The following is a 17,682-nucleotide window of genomic DNA, read 5'->3' as shown; positions in this document are numbered from 1 at the left end:
TTCTTTAACGGGGCCACCAGCCACACCGCAATTAACTCGGTCACTAATTAGCCGTGTCTGCACAATTTCCAAAGCAGGTGACCTAGCTTCATCCTGTAAGCTTTTAGCACCGTAATCAGTGGCCGCGGCCCGTGCACGGTGACATTCCCGCACCGATCAGCACGCTTTCTGGGGTTTCTGGCATTTCCCCATGGCAGCGCCCTTCCCCGCCCCCGCTGACACCTGTCGGGGGCTCTCCCGTGCCTGGGCTTTCTGCAAGCGCCAGCAACGGCAGGTTTCCTTCTTCATGATTTCTCTGCCTTTTTTTTGGGGGGTCACTTGTGGCGTGACGGTTGCTTTCGCCGTGAGCCCAGGCCCCGCGCGCACAGCGGCTCCTGCGCGCCCCCTCAGGGCCCCGCGGCGGGAAGCGCGCGCCCGGCGCGGGAGTAGCTCCGCCCCCTCAGGGGCGGGGCCTCGGGGCAGGCCCCGCCCCCGTGCCTCAGTCACTTCCTGCTCCCCGGCGTCTGCGTCCGGGTCGCCCCGCCGTTCCCCTGAGCGGCCGCTGCCGCTGCCGCCCGGGATCCCGCTCCCGCCCCGGGTGCGACACCCGCTTCTCGGGCCGCGGCGGGGCCTGGCCGCGGGGCGGCGGCAGCGCGGAGGGGGCGGGCAGGGCCCGGCCCGGGCGGGACGGCACGGCGCGGGGCTCCTCTTCTCCCCTCCCCTCACCTCCAGCCTCGGGAGGCGGCGGCCGCAGCGGTGAGCCCGGGGGGGCCGCGGCCGAGGGCCCCGGCAGCGGGGCGGGCCCCGCCCCGAGGCGGGACGATGCCGGTGAAGAAAAAGAGAAAATCCTCGGGGGCGGCGGCGGCGGCGGCGGACGAGACCGGCCTCAAGAAGTGTAAACTCGGCAGGTACCGTCTCGCCCGCCGGGCAGCGGCGCCGCGCCGGCCGCGGCGCCCCGCAGAGCGGCCCCTGTGCGGGCGCGGGCCGCGGCCGTGCGGAGGCTCCGCTCCGCGTGTCGCTTCGTGCCGGGGCCGCTCGGCGCAGCGCGGAGCGGTGTTTCGGTGCCGTGTGCTGCCCTGGGGCACGGGCCTCGCGGGCCGCAGCCTCGGCGTTTGACTCGTTCACTGAAAGCTGGGGGAGAGACGTTACAGAACCGCTCCCGTTTCCTGCTCCTGTTGCCGCCTCCCGTTATACAAGCGGGGCCAAGCCCGCGTTTGTCCCCTCATTCCTCCCAACCTCTGACCTTGTATAGGCTGTTCTTGTGGATTTTTAAGGCTGCCAATACTCAGTGTCTATGATAAACTGTAAAATGTCTTTTTCGCAGTGAGGTAGAAGGGGAGGTCAGCACGCTCCAAAGCAAAATCAAGGAAGATTTAATTAATAAATACAGGAATATAAAGCATCTTGTTCATCGGCTAGCATTAAAAAGATTCCTCATGCCTTGATACCTGAAAATTGCCATTAGAATGGTAAAATGTTAATATGGGGTAGCAGGAGCTTCCAGTGTAGCTTCCATGAGGGATATGCGTGCCCTCCTAATCTGTTAGAATTTTTTTATGTCAGTAAAATAGTGGTTATGACAAACATCCTAAGGACATAGGAATGGAAAGGACTTACCAAACCATCACTGCAGGAATGGCTATTGCCAGAAACTGTACCATATTGGCTTTCTCACAGGTTGACCAAACATGACTTTAGAAGTGCTTAGGTTTTTATTTTTGTTGTGACTGTTCCTTTTGCATAACTGTTCTAGAGCTCACTTTTGCAGTAGTTAGTGCTCTTTTAATTTCAGTGTAGATTTACTTATGCCCAATTAATAAACATTCTTGTGCCAGCATTATCCTTTATGTAGCACTTCTCCCTCATAGGTCTGCTTCATAGTGAGTGTATTTGGAGAGAGCACTTATGTCTCTTCGCATATTTTATTTTGTTAAATTGAACACTCTAAATTCTTCTGATTTGTATACTGAAAGATAGGCTTTCAGTTTCCCTGCTCATCATAACTCTTCTCTGCATCTGTTCCAGTTCATCTTTCTTGACCACTGGTCAACAAAATTCTATCATCTTAATTTCTTTTGACTTTTAAAAACCTTTTTGAAAGCTCTTTTTTTTTTTTTGGGGGGGGGGAGGCTCCACAGGAAACTGGTAGTCATTGGGCAAAAACTATGACATAAATAGAAATTCATAGGAGCTAATCACAAAATGTTAATAATATGAGTATTCTTAATATAGGGCTCATATTCTTTAATGAAACCAATGATTACAACTGTAAATATGTTGAACTAGATAAAAACCAGCAAACAACAACATACTGTATGGCTTTGTTTCTTCTTGGTGATTTGTGATTTTAATGTTAAATTAATAGAGGTTTGTCTGTTATACATCTTTATTTGCAGCTTTAATCACATAAGGCTTCATCTTGAAGTGTTGCTTTCCAATGAAGCTTAAAGCAGTACATTGGATAATTTTTTCAGAATCTCTCAGAATTGAACCGTTCTTTTCCTGTTCTATATTCTTCATTTTGAAATTGCCATGTAGGAGCTGCATAATTGTAAATCCTCTCATACAGTTAACTTTCACTTTATTCTTAGAAATAATCTTAGCATGTGCTAAAAATATCACTTATATTTGAGAGGAGTGTATATTGTAAAGGTGCTGTAATTCCTTACTGACTAGAAATGCTTTCCTGTGATTGGTGTTTTTACTTGAAGAAAACAGTTATTTTATGTATTCTTTCAAAGAATGATGATAAAATATGTAAATTCGCTTCCTAGGCAAACTGTGTTGTATGTCTCATAATGAAGTCAATAGGGGAGGCTGTGTGCGCTGAGCAGTTTTGATCTTTCAGGGATTGCGTGTTAACTGCTTGAGTCTTGTACATATACCAACTATCTCTAAACATCTACAGAATTTAGAGATGTAGCTACATGTTTAATGTAAACAAATTGACTGAGTTTTCATCCCAAATTTGGATGCTTAAATATAAATAGCCTGACTTTCAAATATGTCAAATTCTGCAGCTTCTGTTGACCTAAATGGAATTTGTGCATATTCAGCACTCTTGAAGATCAGGCTGCTTATTAGACACCTAACAAATGCCTGTATATTTATGTATAAGTAGATAAGCAGGTACTTGAATTACTGTGTAGTAATATTTTGACCATCTGTGTGGGGTTTTTTTTGATTTAATATCTACAAGATAAGAGTACTTCTATATTTCAAAAAAAGTAATAGTTGCAATAAATTAGATCATGAAAGGGTTGTATTCCAAACTAATTTTTATTATATGAACAAGTGTTGAAGTATTATAACACACAGTTGCCCCTTGACAATTTCAGCTTCATTGTTTATTGTGTGTTGACTTCATGAAACAGTTTACATAGAATTGATATCCAAATGGTTTATTACTAGTTCAAACTAAATTAAATTAACTTATTTCCCATTTCTCATGTTTAAAGTAACACTTCGGTTATCCTTGTGTTCCTATAAGCTATTGCAGATCGCAAGCCTCTGGTAAAGTAATAAGTGGAGAGGAACATTTTTCAAGCAAGAAGTGCCTAGCTTGGTTTTATGAATATGCAGGTAATATGTAATGCACTCATATTTAAAATTATATGGCTTTGTTTAAAACCAAAAATCAAACATTATTTGCATTTTGCTTTTTGTAGACATAATAAATACATCTATATTCACATCATCATAGCATGCACTAAAATTAGTATAGCTTTTACTACTAACTTCTCAGTACCTACTCTTTTGCACACTCTTTCGCTTTGTGCTTTATAATTTACTGTGGCTTTCTTTAAAATAACTGATATTGCCCTGTAAGCAGTGTTGAATGAGATGAATAGTTCTGCTTCTTGATTTGAGAAAAACAATTAGAATAAATTGTGACAGGGAAAGATATATAGTAGTTTATTTACCTACTCTAAATAGATTTTGTTTATAATAAAACTGGAAAGATAATGAAGTAGTACATGATTCAAGCCTCTTGTGTTTTTTTTCCTCTTGCAAAACATTAATAGATGCTTGTACTATTTTGCTATATGAGAATCTTTCCCAAAATTTTTGATATGCCAAATAACTGTTTCATTCAAAAGTGTAAGAAGTAGTCTCTTGTAAATAAATGACAGTTGCTACTGAAGTAATAAACAGCATCAATAAATACTCAATGTGTTTTGTAGAATTTATTGAACAGTCTATTATTTATATACAAGTAGCAGAATTTGCCAAAAAAGTAAATTGGTATGTTAGTTCAGAAAATACAGCCTTTACCTTTACACAGGTAATCATGTTAACATATTGATCCAAGATGCATCAAAATGGCACATCAACAGGCATTCTAATAATATATGATAGCCCAGTAGGAGTCATTTTTGGAGTGGGCTTAGCCCTGAAGCCAGGAAATTGGCACCCCTGAAGCCAAGGAGAGATTCACAGAAACAGTTTGGTGGATGAACTGCAGAATGTCTGTATGTGCTTTTTAAATATGCCAGTTCTGCTGCTTTTTGGAGGACATCTTTGTATTAAAATGAAGAAGTGACAGCACAACACTGACTATTGCGGTCCTAATCAAGTTATCTCCATTTTAGTCATAAGCCTTTCTTCTGCCTTGTACGTGTTTAATGTGCTTAGCATTTGGGGGATTTTTCTTTATAATGCTAAGTAATATGGGGAAAATATTAATCAAAAAAAGCCTTGAAGATTCATCCTCTGCTATTTTAGTGCTAACCCATAATGTTAACAACATTTAAAGATAAGAGTAATACCTGTAACACTAGCACAGATGGAATGTGGGGGGGGGGGTTGTAGTCAATTAAAAAAAAACTATTTGAAAGGCATTATGCATATAGTAATTTCAATATAGTGTCTTAAACATAGCGTCTTAAAACAGTTTGACTGCCACAGTTATTGTAATTTAGCAATGACAATATAAAGCTCACTGCAGGCTTAAAAATTTATTTTAGCAAAACAAGCTAGCTTGTCTGCTGTTGTGGGGAAGCCGTTCATAGCATGAAAGTTTGGTTTTAGTTTTGCTTTTAGTTTATAGCACTCCTTCATATGTGGTACAGGTGTATTAACATTGCAGTTGCTATGTTGGTTGCATTCTAACACAAAAAATGCTTAAAATTTTAATTCAATGGGGTTATTTTTAAAGATAGATGGTGCAAAATGTAGTCTAATTTTTGTTTGCATGTAACCGTTGCACAGAATTCAAACATTACTAACATTTCAGTCTGGTTCCTTTTTTGTTTTGAAGGTCCTGATGAAGTTGTGGGGCCAGAAGGAATGGAAAAGTTCTGTGAAGACATTGGTGTGGAGCCTGAAAATGTAGGTTTCTTGTGGGGTACTAATATCACTTTAGAGGGGTTATTGGATTAGATTTAGTTTTATGTAAAATTCTAACTTTAGTAAGCAAAGAATTGTATATTTTTCTGCTTCTAGGAGCTTTTGCAAGATTTTAGCTGGATACATCAATTATGTTTTTATTTTTAGCATAGTGATACTACATCTTCAGAAACTTAAAATTAAGGGGAAAATTGCACATAGCTAAATTATTAATTGATATCTTTAATTGATATAATTGATAATAGACATCTAGAAATCAGCCTTTTATATTGCTTTAGTATTTTCTTCTTACATACTGACTTTTTTCCCTCCTTGCCTCCCTGCCCCCCCCTTTTTTTCTCCCCTAGATTATTATGTTAGTTTTAGCCTGGAAGCTAGAGGCTGAAAGCATGGGATTTTTTACCAAGGAAGAATGGTTAAAGGGGATGACCTCATTACAGTAAGTGCTTTTTACATATATTATAGAATGTTCAAATTTGTTTGAACCAGTAGCTTAATTATTTTTGCCTCCGGTTGCTTGTGGACTGGTAATAAGATACAGAAGCTCTTGCCTTTAGGTCTGGTCTCAGTCACCAACTGGAAGTAGCTACTGTTTTTGATCAAGTTGTTAAAGTGATGAATTTGCTAAAATGATTAAGTTTAACCTTAGTAAATCAGGTTTAGGGATTTTTTTCTTACAAAAAAGTATTTTAAAATGTCACTCTAGTTAGTGAACACAAATAAGTAGACTTGCAGATACCTGCAAGCATATCTTAGCGTTGGTTTTCTAGAAAGTGATGATTATTTTGTTATTTCATAGATGAAGATTGAAATCTTTTATTATTACCATTATTTATTAGATACTGGTCAGCAGCAACACTTAGTGCTTAGGTTAAATAATGCTTTTTCAATCTATAAATTACCTTCTTTGTGACTCTCTCACATCCTGCTGTGTGTAGGAATTTCTGGTGGGATAGTACTCTAGTTAAGATGTGATTTCTTTAATGAAACTCTTAATTAGCTTTTGCTGAGGCTTGATTAAATCGTTAATTTTTATTTACTTTGTTCTTCATGAAACTTTTCATGGTACATCAAGATAACATGACTATTTTAAAGGTGACTTGTTATAATATAGATGCACTGAATATTAAAAATGTCAGGGACCTACTGCTGTAGCTACAGCATGCTGGGAAAGAGGGGCTGATTTTACCTTTAGATTTGGCATATATTTGCCTAAAGAGTTATGAATAGGTTTGGAAGATTATAATAGGCAGCTACCCTTTGGTTATCTGTAACTACTGAGGAAGTGAGTCTGGTCTGACTCCTTTGTGCAAATCGTATTTGATTTGGGAGTAGGCTTCCAATGGGTGCCTAGATTGTTTTGTGACTATCAAAAGTTCTTTGACTTACTGAGAGCTGGAAAGATTCAATAGTCTGAAGTTCAGGATTTCGGGAATTAAATTCTAGGTGTACAGCCCCAGAGTAGAATCAATTTGGGTGTATAAATTTTTAGGTGTGGTGAATGAGTATAGTTGGCTCACTTCTCTGCAGTATTTAAAATATTTATGCTAAACTGGAAGCTCTCAAGGGCCAGTCAGCCTAGCAAACGCTAAGCACAAAGATGTATGAAATCTGGCAGCTCTTCAGAGCCAACACTACAGACTTTGTTTCTGTCCAACAGTCTGCCAGAGTTAGGATTTTTTTTTTTTTTAAGAATAGAGCTGGTCATGTTATAACTAAATATATTTAAGACAAAATGTGGTAATGGTGTGCATTTTTGTGTAAACAGATTTGTGATTCGAGCACCTGCTTAAGCCCAAAACAGTTAAAAATCTGTATCTTTTGCCTCCCACGAGTGCGATCTAATAACAGTCTGTAGACTAAGCATCTGGGTGAAGCAGTGACACTCACAGAAAAAAAATTCGAGATTCACTGGCCTGAAGAGAGAACATAAATCTGCAGACTTGTGCTGTTTGGGCTTACTGGGAAGGGAGAGTCATAATATGGGATTCCATCTGGGATGTGGGAATCTAGTTCCAGTTTGAAAGGTTTGACTGAAGTTTTAAAAGACAAGGGTTTATACTCTGAGAGCAGCAGAGTGTTGTTATATTCCTGCACAGCAATTTCCTTTTTAATTTTGCATGAAGAAATGACATTATAATGTAATAAAAGCCCAGTGTGTGTGTTAAGTCTGATTTATATCACAGAATCCTTATTTCAAAACAGGTAAAATATATACATAATGTAGTTGTATGAACAGGGTTGGGCAGGATTTAGCTCCAGAGTAAGATACCTAAACATACGGTATATATGCAAGAGTTGGATTTCTTAAGCTCTTACTGAAATCTGTGGAGAATCAGTCAATGCAGTGGAGCCTAGGGAGATACTCCGTTTACCCTAAGGCAGACACGTAGTGACTTGTCATCTGAATTGCTCTTTACACTTAGCTGGCTACATCTCTACTAATTGTAGTGGGAGCATCTAAAGCTTAGACACCTAAACTTAAGCTATCTAAATACAGATACCAACATTTTGGTGCCTGAGTTTTGAAGTGAAATCCCTCCTCTTTTTTTGTATGTTTTTGATATGCTGAAGTCCTTTAAAGAGGAGGAGAAAAATAAATGGGATAAGGTATACATCGTCAAAACTAAGATTGATCAAGCAATAGGAAGTAGCAGTTTTTTTGCCATTTAAATAACTTGAGTCGCAAAAGTAAGGGTTCTAGTATATCCTGTTAAGTTGGGTGACTCCTACCTTTTACATTTATATTCAGACAACCATCTTATATATATTAATCACCTGAAGCACCTTTCATAGTCGGCAAACAGAAACAAATACCTCCGCTGGGCAATTTTTCAGTTATTTTAGACACCTCATTAGGATGAAATGCATAGCCCTTGGGAAGTGATTGTTTATCTACATTTACCTTAAAGGAAGTGGAGGGTGATTAACTTAAAGCTGAACATTTAGCTTTATGTATCTGAGTTAAAGGAGATGAAACATGCTCATGTATTTATCAATTGTGGGCTCTCTAGACCTACAAAGAAGAAATGCATCTATTCAACTGAAGTGAAGAAAAAAGGATTAAAATTCAGAATTTTCTTAAATACCACACAAGTCATTGTTTGAACAAGATAAATACAAACAAACAACTTAGTGTGGAAGGAAGTGAGGCTTATGCAATTGTACTGACTGAGCTCTGATGGCTGGGCACTTCCCTCTGGTTATGTTTTGAACTTTGGAATTTGAGCCAAATTTTACAGGAAGGTTGAGCTTTTAAAAGTTACTGTGTATAAAATTGTTTTGAAAATGAGTGGCCAGGTAAAGCAGAGAGAGCCAAATTAGCTTCCAACTGAGGAAAAGTTAGTGTCATGATCTCAATTATATATTTGGGTACAAGAGAGGCCACATAGGCAGGAAAGTAGATTTTGTAACTTCTGCTGTTTGCAGAATTATTACTAAAAATGTGTTTGGGTTTTTAAATATTATTTTAACTATAAGCTAATACCAGCTTCTTTTCCACTTTTGAATCTTTCTGCCTGTTATCCTCTTTCTTCCCTTTCATTTCTGTTCTAATTTCTGTACAGCAGTTTGTTGTCATTTCACATGTTCTAATTAGACAGTTGTCCTGGCTTAAAAGAAAAGAAACAAATACTTAGAATAATCTTTCTAACAAAATATGGATAAGTTCAGTCATCTTGTTTACAGTGTAGCCACGCAAACAGCTAGATCTCTATAATGGAGAAATTTGACAACTTCTTAATGCACTAGTGTGAAGGAGAGACTCCATTGCCAGGTGTGGGAATGTCTTAAGTTGCTTTGTTTTATGTAAGTAATCCTCTGTGTTCCTACATCAGGCCTCAGTGATGCTTTTCTGTTTGGATGTGATCCATTTGATTGATTAATTTTAAATAGACTGAAATAGCTCAAGAATCTTAAGACTTGGTAATTGGCACATTTTTGTACCAACCTTGCCAAGATCACAACTACTACATTGCAATATATATAGCCAATAATATAATAGACAATGATAGCAATTTTACTGTGTACTTAAATTTATAATTATTTGATGTTTTAACAAAATATTTTATAGGAAATGTAAATATATTGAAATGTGTGTATCCATGGTATGTTAAATAATCTCAGGTCATATTTGACAAAATGTGTGGTAAACCCACTTTAATTTAAGTAGTGTATATTCATCAGCATACTAGCAGTATAAGCATTTAGATTTGTGCTTGATAGGCAGAGATCTTCAAGAGTAGAGGAGGCTGTTATTGCACTACAAAGGTTTGAACATAGAAAGGAAACAGATGTTTGCTGTAATGGCATCTCATTATTTATATTCATTATGCTGTTAGGTATACTGTTAGCTGCCAATCAGGTGGCTGAAGACAAGAAATATATTTTTAGGACTATAAATGTACTCGAAGCTTAATGAACAAAACTTATTTTCAACTTAATGCATGGGTTCCCATAAAATATATTAGTTCTTGTCATTTAAATATGCAACCTAATTAGCTAATAGTTTTATTTATTAACATTGATCGTAGCAGTTTTACAAGATCTTAGCCCAAGCTACATTTCCAGTCTTACAACTGTTCAGAGGCAGAGAGGCAACTAGCAAACCTAGGAATAAGAAGTACTGGCTGTGGGCAAAGTACAGCATCTTAGCAACGTGTGCTGCAGTACTTCTGAAGTCCTTTTCTTTGGGGTTCTATGACAAGTCCATAAGGAGCTGTTAAACACAAAGATGCAAATGCATTCCCTGAAAGGCAGACTGCCAGAAGGCTGCCATGTACACCAAAGGAAGTACCTGTGTACGTCTTCTCTGTATTTCCCAAAGTGTTGCCCCTGTCGCACAGGATACAGGGCAAGATGGAGTGTTTTGGGGTGTGAGGGTTTCAGGGTTTTGTTTTGTTTTTTTGACTCAAAGCAACCATTATTTTGTAAGAAAAAAATGTGATATAACAGCTATTCTTTTGAGTGAGTCTTTCCTGGAGGATTTTCCTGTGTCGATTATATTCTTCTGTGTGAGTGTTGGCGAATCTACCCATTTTCTATCTGGAAATAAAAATCCTTTCGAAGTAAAATATGTAAAAAGCTGTGGGCCTTACCAAAGGATTATCTTGTCAACTAGCAGACCTCTAAATTTGCAGTACAACCTGTGAGTTTTGAATAGCTACTGATTAGTCCAAGTGATAGGCTTATCAGAGTTTGTATTTTTGAATCATAAAACACTAGCAAACCTCAGTAAGTTTTACACAGTGCCTGCTTAGCCGTACAACTCATGAATATGTACAATCCTGAAGGTTCTTTTTGTACAAAGGGATATAACATGGAGCCCTTACAGCTGGCTTTTGTCACCTTCATGCATATTGAATACTGTTTTCTTTGAACTTCTGGAATAATTGAAAGATAACATACTGCTAGTCATAAATAAAGTGTGGAGTATGTCATAAAAAGACTACCTCAGAAGTAAAAGCAGAGACTTTGTATTGTGTAGCTGATACATTAGAAAAATCTTGCTTATGAAACCTGAACATTCATCTTGTCACTAAAGCTGCAAATGTTGGGCATGTTGAACATGTTCAATGTTCTTTAAGTCGCTGTCATAGGTAGTATTCCTCTGTAAATCTGACAATGGCATTTTGGTGTCTTTTAGTTTTTTATATTTCTTGGCATTGTTTTCACTGTCCAAAGTTCTTGTTTCAAGCATCTAATATTGTTTTTCTTTATTTTAAGGTGTGACTGTACAGAAAAATTACAGAGTAAATTTGACTTCTTGCGGTCACAATTGAATGACATTTCATCCTTTAAGAATATCTACAGATATGCCTTTGATTTTGCAAGGGTAAGACTCCTGGAATATTAGAGTTCTCTTTTTCAGTTGTTCAATGAGCTTACATTCAAGTGTTGCTTATGTTTTTTTTTGTTTGTTTAATCTTAGGATAAAGACCAACGAAGTCTTGATATTGATACTGCAAAATCCATGTTAGCTCTTCTACTTGGAAGAACTTGGCCACTGTTTTCAGTATTTTACCAATACCTGGAGGTACACATTTCCTTGACTTTCTGAACAATGGCATACTGGCCTGTTCTATAAAAAAGTTTCAGGGTTTGTGGTGTTCTGCTCATGAATGTATACATATTGCTTCTTTTTCCTTGGTTGGCGTCCTTATGAAACAGTGATATTCTTGTATGTGTCACAGAAACCCTTCTCTGCCTCCCCCTCCTCCCGCCCTGATTTCTGTCATCAAAGGCTGCTAAAATTTCATCATTATCAGGCTATAACAGTAAACCTAGAATTAAATAGTAGAGCCCCAGTATTTTCTTCAGCTACATCTGTGCTGAATTTCACATTTGCTTTGAATCTGTGTTAAGGTGACCTTTCAGGATTGTCTGTGAGGAGGAGATTGTGCTGGTGTTTTTCTTCAGTGTATATGTACATGCATTGCTCATGAGCCAGCATAAGTACTTTTATCTGCCTCACTAACCCTTGCTGCTGCACCACATGACTGCAGTGCTTCTCTTGAAAGGTAGATGTGATCTACATGTGTAGATACAATATGTAGATACCTTGAGTTCTGGTTATCTATAGAACATTTAAATCTTTTCAGCTAAGCTGCAAGTGATTTATAACCAGCAATGTGAATGTGTTTAGCTGGATTATAGAGCATGCTGGACTAGAGACTGTTCCCTGGCTTCAAATCAGTGCAAAGAAGCTATGTGATCACACTGTATTGTACCCTGGAGAAAAGAAGGTTCTGTCACTGATCATTCTGGAAATGTATCTGAGCTAAGCATGCCCCACTTCAGGGCAAGATGAAAATTACCAGTTCTTGATGCTTCAGAGTAGTGACTTCTGTATTCCCCTGGTATTTTAATTTTGTTCTGATCTTCTTCCAAGAAACTGCTTAACAGTTTCAGAACTGTGAAAGTGTATATATTGTGTAGCCTTAAAATTGGAAAACCAAGGAAATAAACAGCAGATATTATTATCCATTAAATTACTTGTTAGGAACTGACTCATGATGATACAAGAGAAACCAGAAATTATCAAATGTCTTTTGACATTTTAATGTGTTTAAATTAAATTATTTTCCCTAGCAATCGAAGTATAGAGTTATGAACAAGGATCAGTGGTACAATGTGTTAGAATTCAGCAGAACTGTCCATGCAGATCTTAGCAACTATGATGAAGATGGTGCATGTAAGTATTCATAACATTCTGCTTATTCAATTATTTTGATATTTTCAATATGCACAAAACATGGGCACGTTAAACTCCCGTAACAGAAACAGTACTCTAAAGTATAAAATATTTCTTCAACAATGCTTAGAAGAGCTATCCTGATAACATCTGCTGTTTGAAGGTGGTCAGCTAATTTCAGTAGTGTGTCAGTGGTATGATGGTATACTTCTGCCAACTTATATTCAGGTTAGGATCAAGTGAAGCTGCTTGATATATGAAACTATAGACTTGCCACAAACTTGCATCCTATAGTAATATATAAAAATTTCTTGTTAAATTATAAGGTAACTTAACTGCCAGTGTTGGGAAATGGTTGACGAGTCTGAACTCTGTCTGGCTGATGGTCAATTATATTACAATTGTATTGCATTAGGCATCTGATCTTGTTCTGTGTTTAATTATGTGCAGTTTTTAAAGCTCTAGCAAGAAGGAATTACTTGCTCCAGTTTACAATATAACCTTATTAAGTTTTCTATGTGGTTCACTTCAACTGCCAAATGAGTCAAACATTTTTTCATAGTTCCATGTACAGTGTATTCGTGTAGTGTTTTGCCACCTTTGGTTTGAAATGACTATAGTCATCTTTTGAGTTTTCATAAGTATTTGACCATACAGATTGACCTTCATATATTAAAAGAACATGTTTTAAAGACATTTTTAAATGTAACTATTTCATGCATTTGCAGGGCCTGTACTTCTGGATGAATTTGTTGAATGGCAAAAAGTTCGTCAAGCGTCATAGCAAGAACAATTCAGAAGAAAATGCAAAAGTTTTTTGATGCCCGCTTCTACACAAACTAATGAGAAAAAGGATTGCATTTTCATTCTTATGAAAGACTTTACAGTAATTTTTTTTCCTTTTCTAAGGAAGTTTTCTTGTTACATGTGATATGGGCATTGAACCACACCTCTTCTGAGACTGAAAGTTGGAGTTTTTGTTTTGAGTCTTATGTTTATAGCATTTATTTCAGAACAATAAAGATTCAGATTTGTGACAAAGGCCTAAAAGTGAAGAATGTCCCTTGAATGTGAGTGTGGTGTCTATTTTTAAAACCAAATCTTTAAGATTATCTTTCTCAGAAGTGCCCTTTGCTAGGAATTTTTGAGACCTTAAAAATGTTTAACTGGCACTGTTGCTTGCTGATGGTATGACTGTCTTGTGTGACAAATGTTAGAAAGAATGACTGATTTTTTTTGAGCCCTGGGTGGGGGCATGCTAATCTGCATATTAAGTATCGGTCATGGGTTATGCCACAGTTTTCAGCTCCTTGTGGAGATAAAGGCCTTAAATTCATTTTTTGTTCAGTACCCACCCAGTGGCGTGGCATTTGATGGCAGACCCTTTTGAAGTGGAAAGGTATAGAGCATATGGCTGCATATGCAGTATGGTTGAAAATTAATTGCCTGTACTTCAGATGATTAACATAAATACTCTTTGGTACAGTAAGGCAGCTTCAAGTTCTTACTACAATTTAGACTTTGGATTGCTTTGTGTAAAAAGTGCAATTTATATTTTAAAAGGGAAAGCTGGAAAGACTTGGTTTCAAGGCTAGCTTTGCTTCTTACATGTTTTAGACTGGAAGCATTCACAGCATTTTTTTAAATCACCCTGAAAGTATTGTATAATGTAAGGCCAAAAGAGACACATCATACATATTTGACCTGTGTATAACAGGCTGTACCTTTTAACCCAGTTACTCGTGTATTCAGTCCAATAACTGCTGTGGTTGCCCTTTTAGGCACCCAGTATTGGTGGCAACCTTTAAATGCAGTACAAGTTTGTTCTCTACCTTCCTGCCCAAGAGGCTGAATGCCACTCTTGAGGAGGAGAGAGATTTTAATGAGTAAGTGTGGGAAATCTGAAATAAAATGAGAAAAGCATTTGTAACTCTATTATATGATTATATTAATTAGACTGTGATAATGCCATGAGACTCCAGTCACTTATCAAGGCCTTGGTGTGCCAAATGTTTCAAGAGCTTGAAAAAAAGAATAGACAATATAAGCTAGGCATGACTTGAAGATCTTTGCCTCAGGGAAATGACTTTTGTTTTGCACATCCATTATTCAGACTAACAAGCATGAGTTTTCCTATCTCTAAGGAAAACTTTATTCCCAAGATCAATAATTACTTCACAGTGAGGAAAAAGGAGTGAGGAGAAAGAGGAGGGAAGAAATGATAGTAAGAAGTGGGACAAAGTAGTAGTGTCTGTCCATGTTCTTGTTCTGCTAGAGAGAAATGCTCTTGCTGCTCTCCAGAGTAGCTTGCTGTTCAGGGTGCAGGAGGTAATGCCAGTCAGTGGTGATCCATGGACGGTTTTACAGGTCACTGGATAGTGCAGTTGAACATTGGAAATTTGTTTCTGCCTCGGTGGTAAAAAAAAAAAAAAAAAAAGTATTGAAACAGAAATCAGCTGAGAAGCTTTGAGATAGCTGTGCTTGTACAAAGACTAGTGTCTATGTGCATGCAAACACATGCAGTAAATATTTTTCCAGCCTTTCTAAATAAAGTACTTAATTTTAGACCTCATATAACTGCAACAGTTCTCTTAAATATGTTACAAGTTATCCGTTTGCATTGCTGATAATTCTGATTTTGCCCCTAACAAGAGTGCCTTTCATTTGGAAATTGCCCTATAAACCTACAGAAAATCAGTGCCAGGATGAGAGTAGCTTCAAGAGTCCCAAGATCCACTGGTAGAGTAAGGTCCTAAAATGCATAGGATAAAGATGCAACAAATAACTTACATCAAGGAAAGTGCTGCTGTATACTAAATCACTGCAAGGGCACTGATTCTGAAATGACTTCCTAAAATTCACTGCAATGGCTATCCCTGCTTAGTATGTTTAGTCCCTGTTATACTGGGAAATTCTCTTTCCAGAAGTTTTTGAAGTACAGGTTAGAAGTTGAACATTTTATAGTGTGATTAAAAGAAATCATCTTTTTTAGGTAATTGCGAACTGTTGTGAATTCAATTTAAACCAGTTGGTCCTAGAGGATGGTATTAGTGTCTAACAGTAGGAGTGATGCATCTACCAATCCAAAGTGGTCAAGTACTTACCATTAAGGTATAGGACACTATGTGATGTATCATTTGTATCTCTGTTAAGGTTTTATCAGTATTCCTATAATAAATCCATGTTTCAGGGATTTATGATTTGGTTGTGTGTGTGTGTGATTGAAAATCATCAGTTACTGTAAAACTTTGGGAATGAATGTATTTAAACTACTTAAAATCAATATAGTTTTTCAAATTTGAATGAAATAGGATTTTAAGTTATGTTTTTGTGCTCAAAACTGCAATCAGATTTATTGTTTAAATGTGAACTAATGGCTTGTACAGTTTCATTGTGAGCTGGTCACTTTTATTAGCTGTCTTTCATTAAACCACCTTACAGCTTACTGTGGATAAGTGCCAAAAGCTATTTATTTTATTTTTTTAATTTTGTGCATGTCCACAAGCCAAAATCAAGTTCAGCTAAATGCTTTCTTTAGCCTTTGAATTTCAGTCTTGCTTTGCTCAGGTGCATTTCAGTCTATTGAATTAAGAGTGACACCTTATTTTCAATATTTTAAAAAGTTGAAAGTTCACTGGTGAAATATGCTGCCACAGTTATGACAATAACAAAAGCGAAGGTTAAATGTCTTCCAAAACAAAATGATAGTGGTGTCTATCTTGATGTTATAAACTTCACTTAAATCTCTTCATTTTTAATATCAATTCCCCCTAGCATAGCTAAATTCTCCTTTTTTCTTTTTTTAAGACAGCTAAGTCGGAGGGGGGGTATTTTTTTTTTCCCCCTGAAAATGCCCATCTGTTCATGGAAAAAGCCATACTGGTAGGTTGGAATGTAATACTTCTTCTATGTAAAAATGTGATTTTTGAATTAAACAGTCATGTATGTTTACCTGTATGTCTTTAACTATATATATACACACACATATATATAGTTTTGATCTAATTTATCTTTACTGTTTAAAGATCTAATTCTTTATTAATGGCTGTAATTTCACATTTCTATATAGTGGAATTTAATTTTTGCATTTAAGATTAATATAGATACAAACCTGGTACCAATCACAGATGGTCCAAAAGGGGGCACTGTGGTCTATATTTGAATTGTTAAGATTTTTTTCCTATCTGTCAAAAGCTTTGAGCTGATATATTGATACTGACTACACAAAAATTACAGAAGGGACCATAAGTTTAACTAATGTTTTTGATGTGCTTTGTTCATTTCTTTTTAAGCTAGTGAACAGTTCTTTCACTGCAAAATGTACAACCTTGTACAAGTTTAGCTTTGTTAAGTATGACAAATAAAAGTGTTACATAATAGGGCAGAAAACTTACTGTCATGCTGCCTCTTTTAGTTTTTTTCTTTTGTGTACACACAATTGTTCTTAAAATCACTGTGACACTTAATTACTGCAAAATGGATCAGTCTAATTTCTAATATAACCTTACTGAATATCTTCTTTGCCTCTCTGTGTACCTTAGAAAGTAGAACCTGATCTCAGTTGGGATCAAACAGGCAAACAGCATCCTTGATTCTATGTTATTAGATGTTATTAATATTTCATGTTATTAGATGCTGATAGAACTTACTGGTTCTAGTAATTAACTTCCATGAATTATTCATTGGATCAGCCCTGTTCCAAAAACCTGTTGCAGTCCATGTGAATGAAAAGAGAAGGAGCTTTTTTCCTATATCCCTTGTATCATTCATCCCATTTTGGGAAATGACATGGTTAACTTGATGTTTTTTAGTGTACTTTTCCATTCGTTCTTTCAGAGCCCACTACAGAAAGGATTAAAGGTAGCATTCCTGCCCTGTTTGAGTTGGTGCTACTGCTACCTTACGGATGTTACTTTTTCTGTAAATTGGCATTTCCTAGTGGCTGAGGTCCAGTACCATACTTGCCTCAGGACACCTATCTCTGTCCAGAGATCATCAATCCATCTCAGTCCTAAAGCAAGGCAGGTTTGTTGTCTCCCCAGTTTGTTTCATCTAGTTCTCACAGTGAAGTCCCTGTTGTCCTCCTGAGTCAGCAAGGTGTTTAGGTGTATGCAAACCAGGCATCTCATATCTTTGTGTGAGAGATGGCAACAGTTCCATTG

The 17,682-nt window shown here is 37.5% G+C and overlaps 1 protein-coding gene across 1 annotated transcript; it reads left to right on the top strand.

Moving 5' to 3' along the window:
- Window positions 1-601: 601 nt before the first annotated feature.
- On the top strand, window positions 602-16,909 carry DCUN1D5 (defective in cullin neddylation 1 domain containing 5). The gene is made up of 8 exons (XM_067289848.1): window positions 602-887; window positions 3,470-3,561; window positions 5,240-5,310; window positions 5,676-5,767; window positions 11,053-11,161; window positions 11,258-11,362; window positions 12,418-12,520; window positions 13,249-16,909. Exons 1-8 carry the CDS (start codon window positions 802-804, stop codon window positions 13,302-13,304), a joined length of 714 nt encoding a protein of 237 aa, XP_067145949.1. The 5' UTR covers window positions 602-801; the 3' UTR covers window positions 13,305-16,909.
- Window positions 16,910-17,682: the final 773 nt, after the last annotated feature.

The sequence above is a fragment of the Apteryx mantelli genome, chromosome 1 (assembly GCF_036417845.1).
Source record: "Apteryx mantelli isolate bAptMan1 chromosome 1, bAptMan1.hap1, whole genome shotgun sequence".
NCBI classification, from domain to species: domain Eukaryota; kingdom Metazoa; phylum Chordata; class Aves; order Apterygiformes; family Apterygidae; genus Apteryx; species Apteryx mantelli.
Note: the sequence above shows the minus strand (reverse complement) of the source record. Positions and strands in the feature narration are given on the sequence as shown.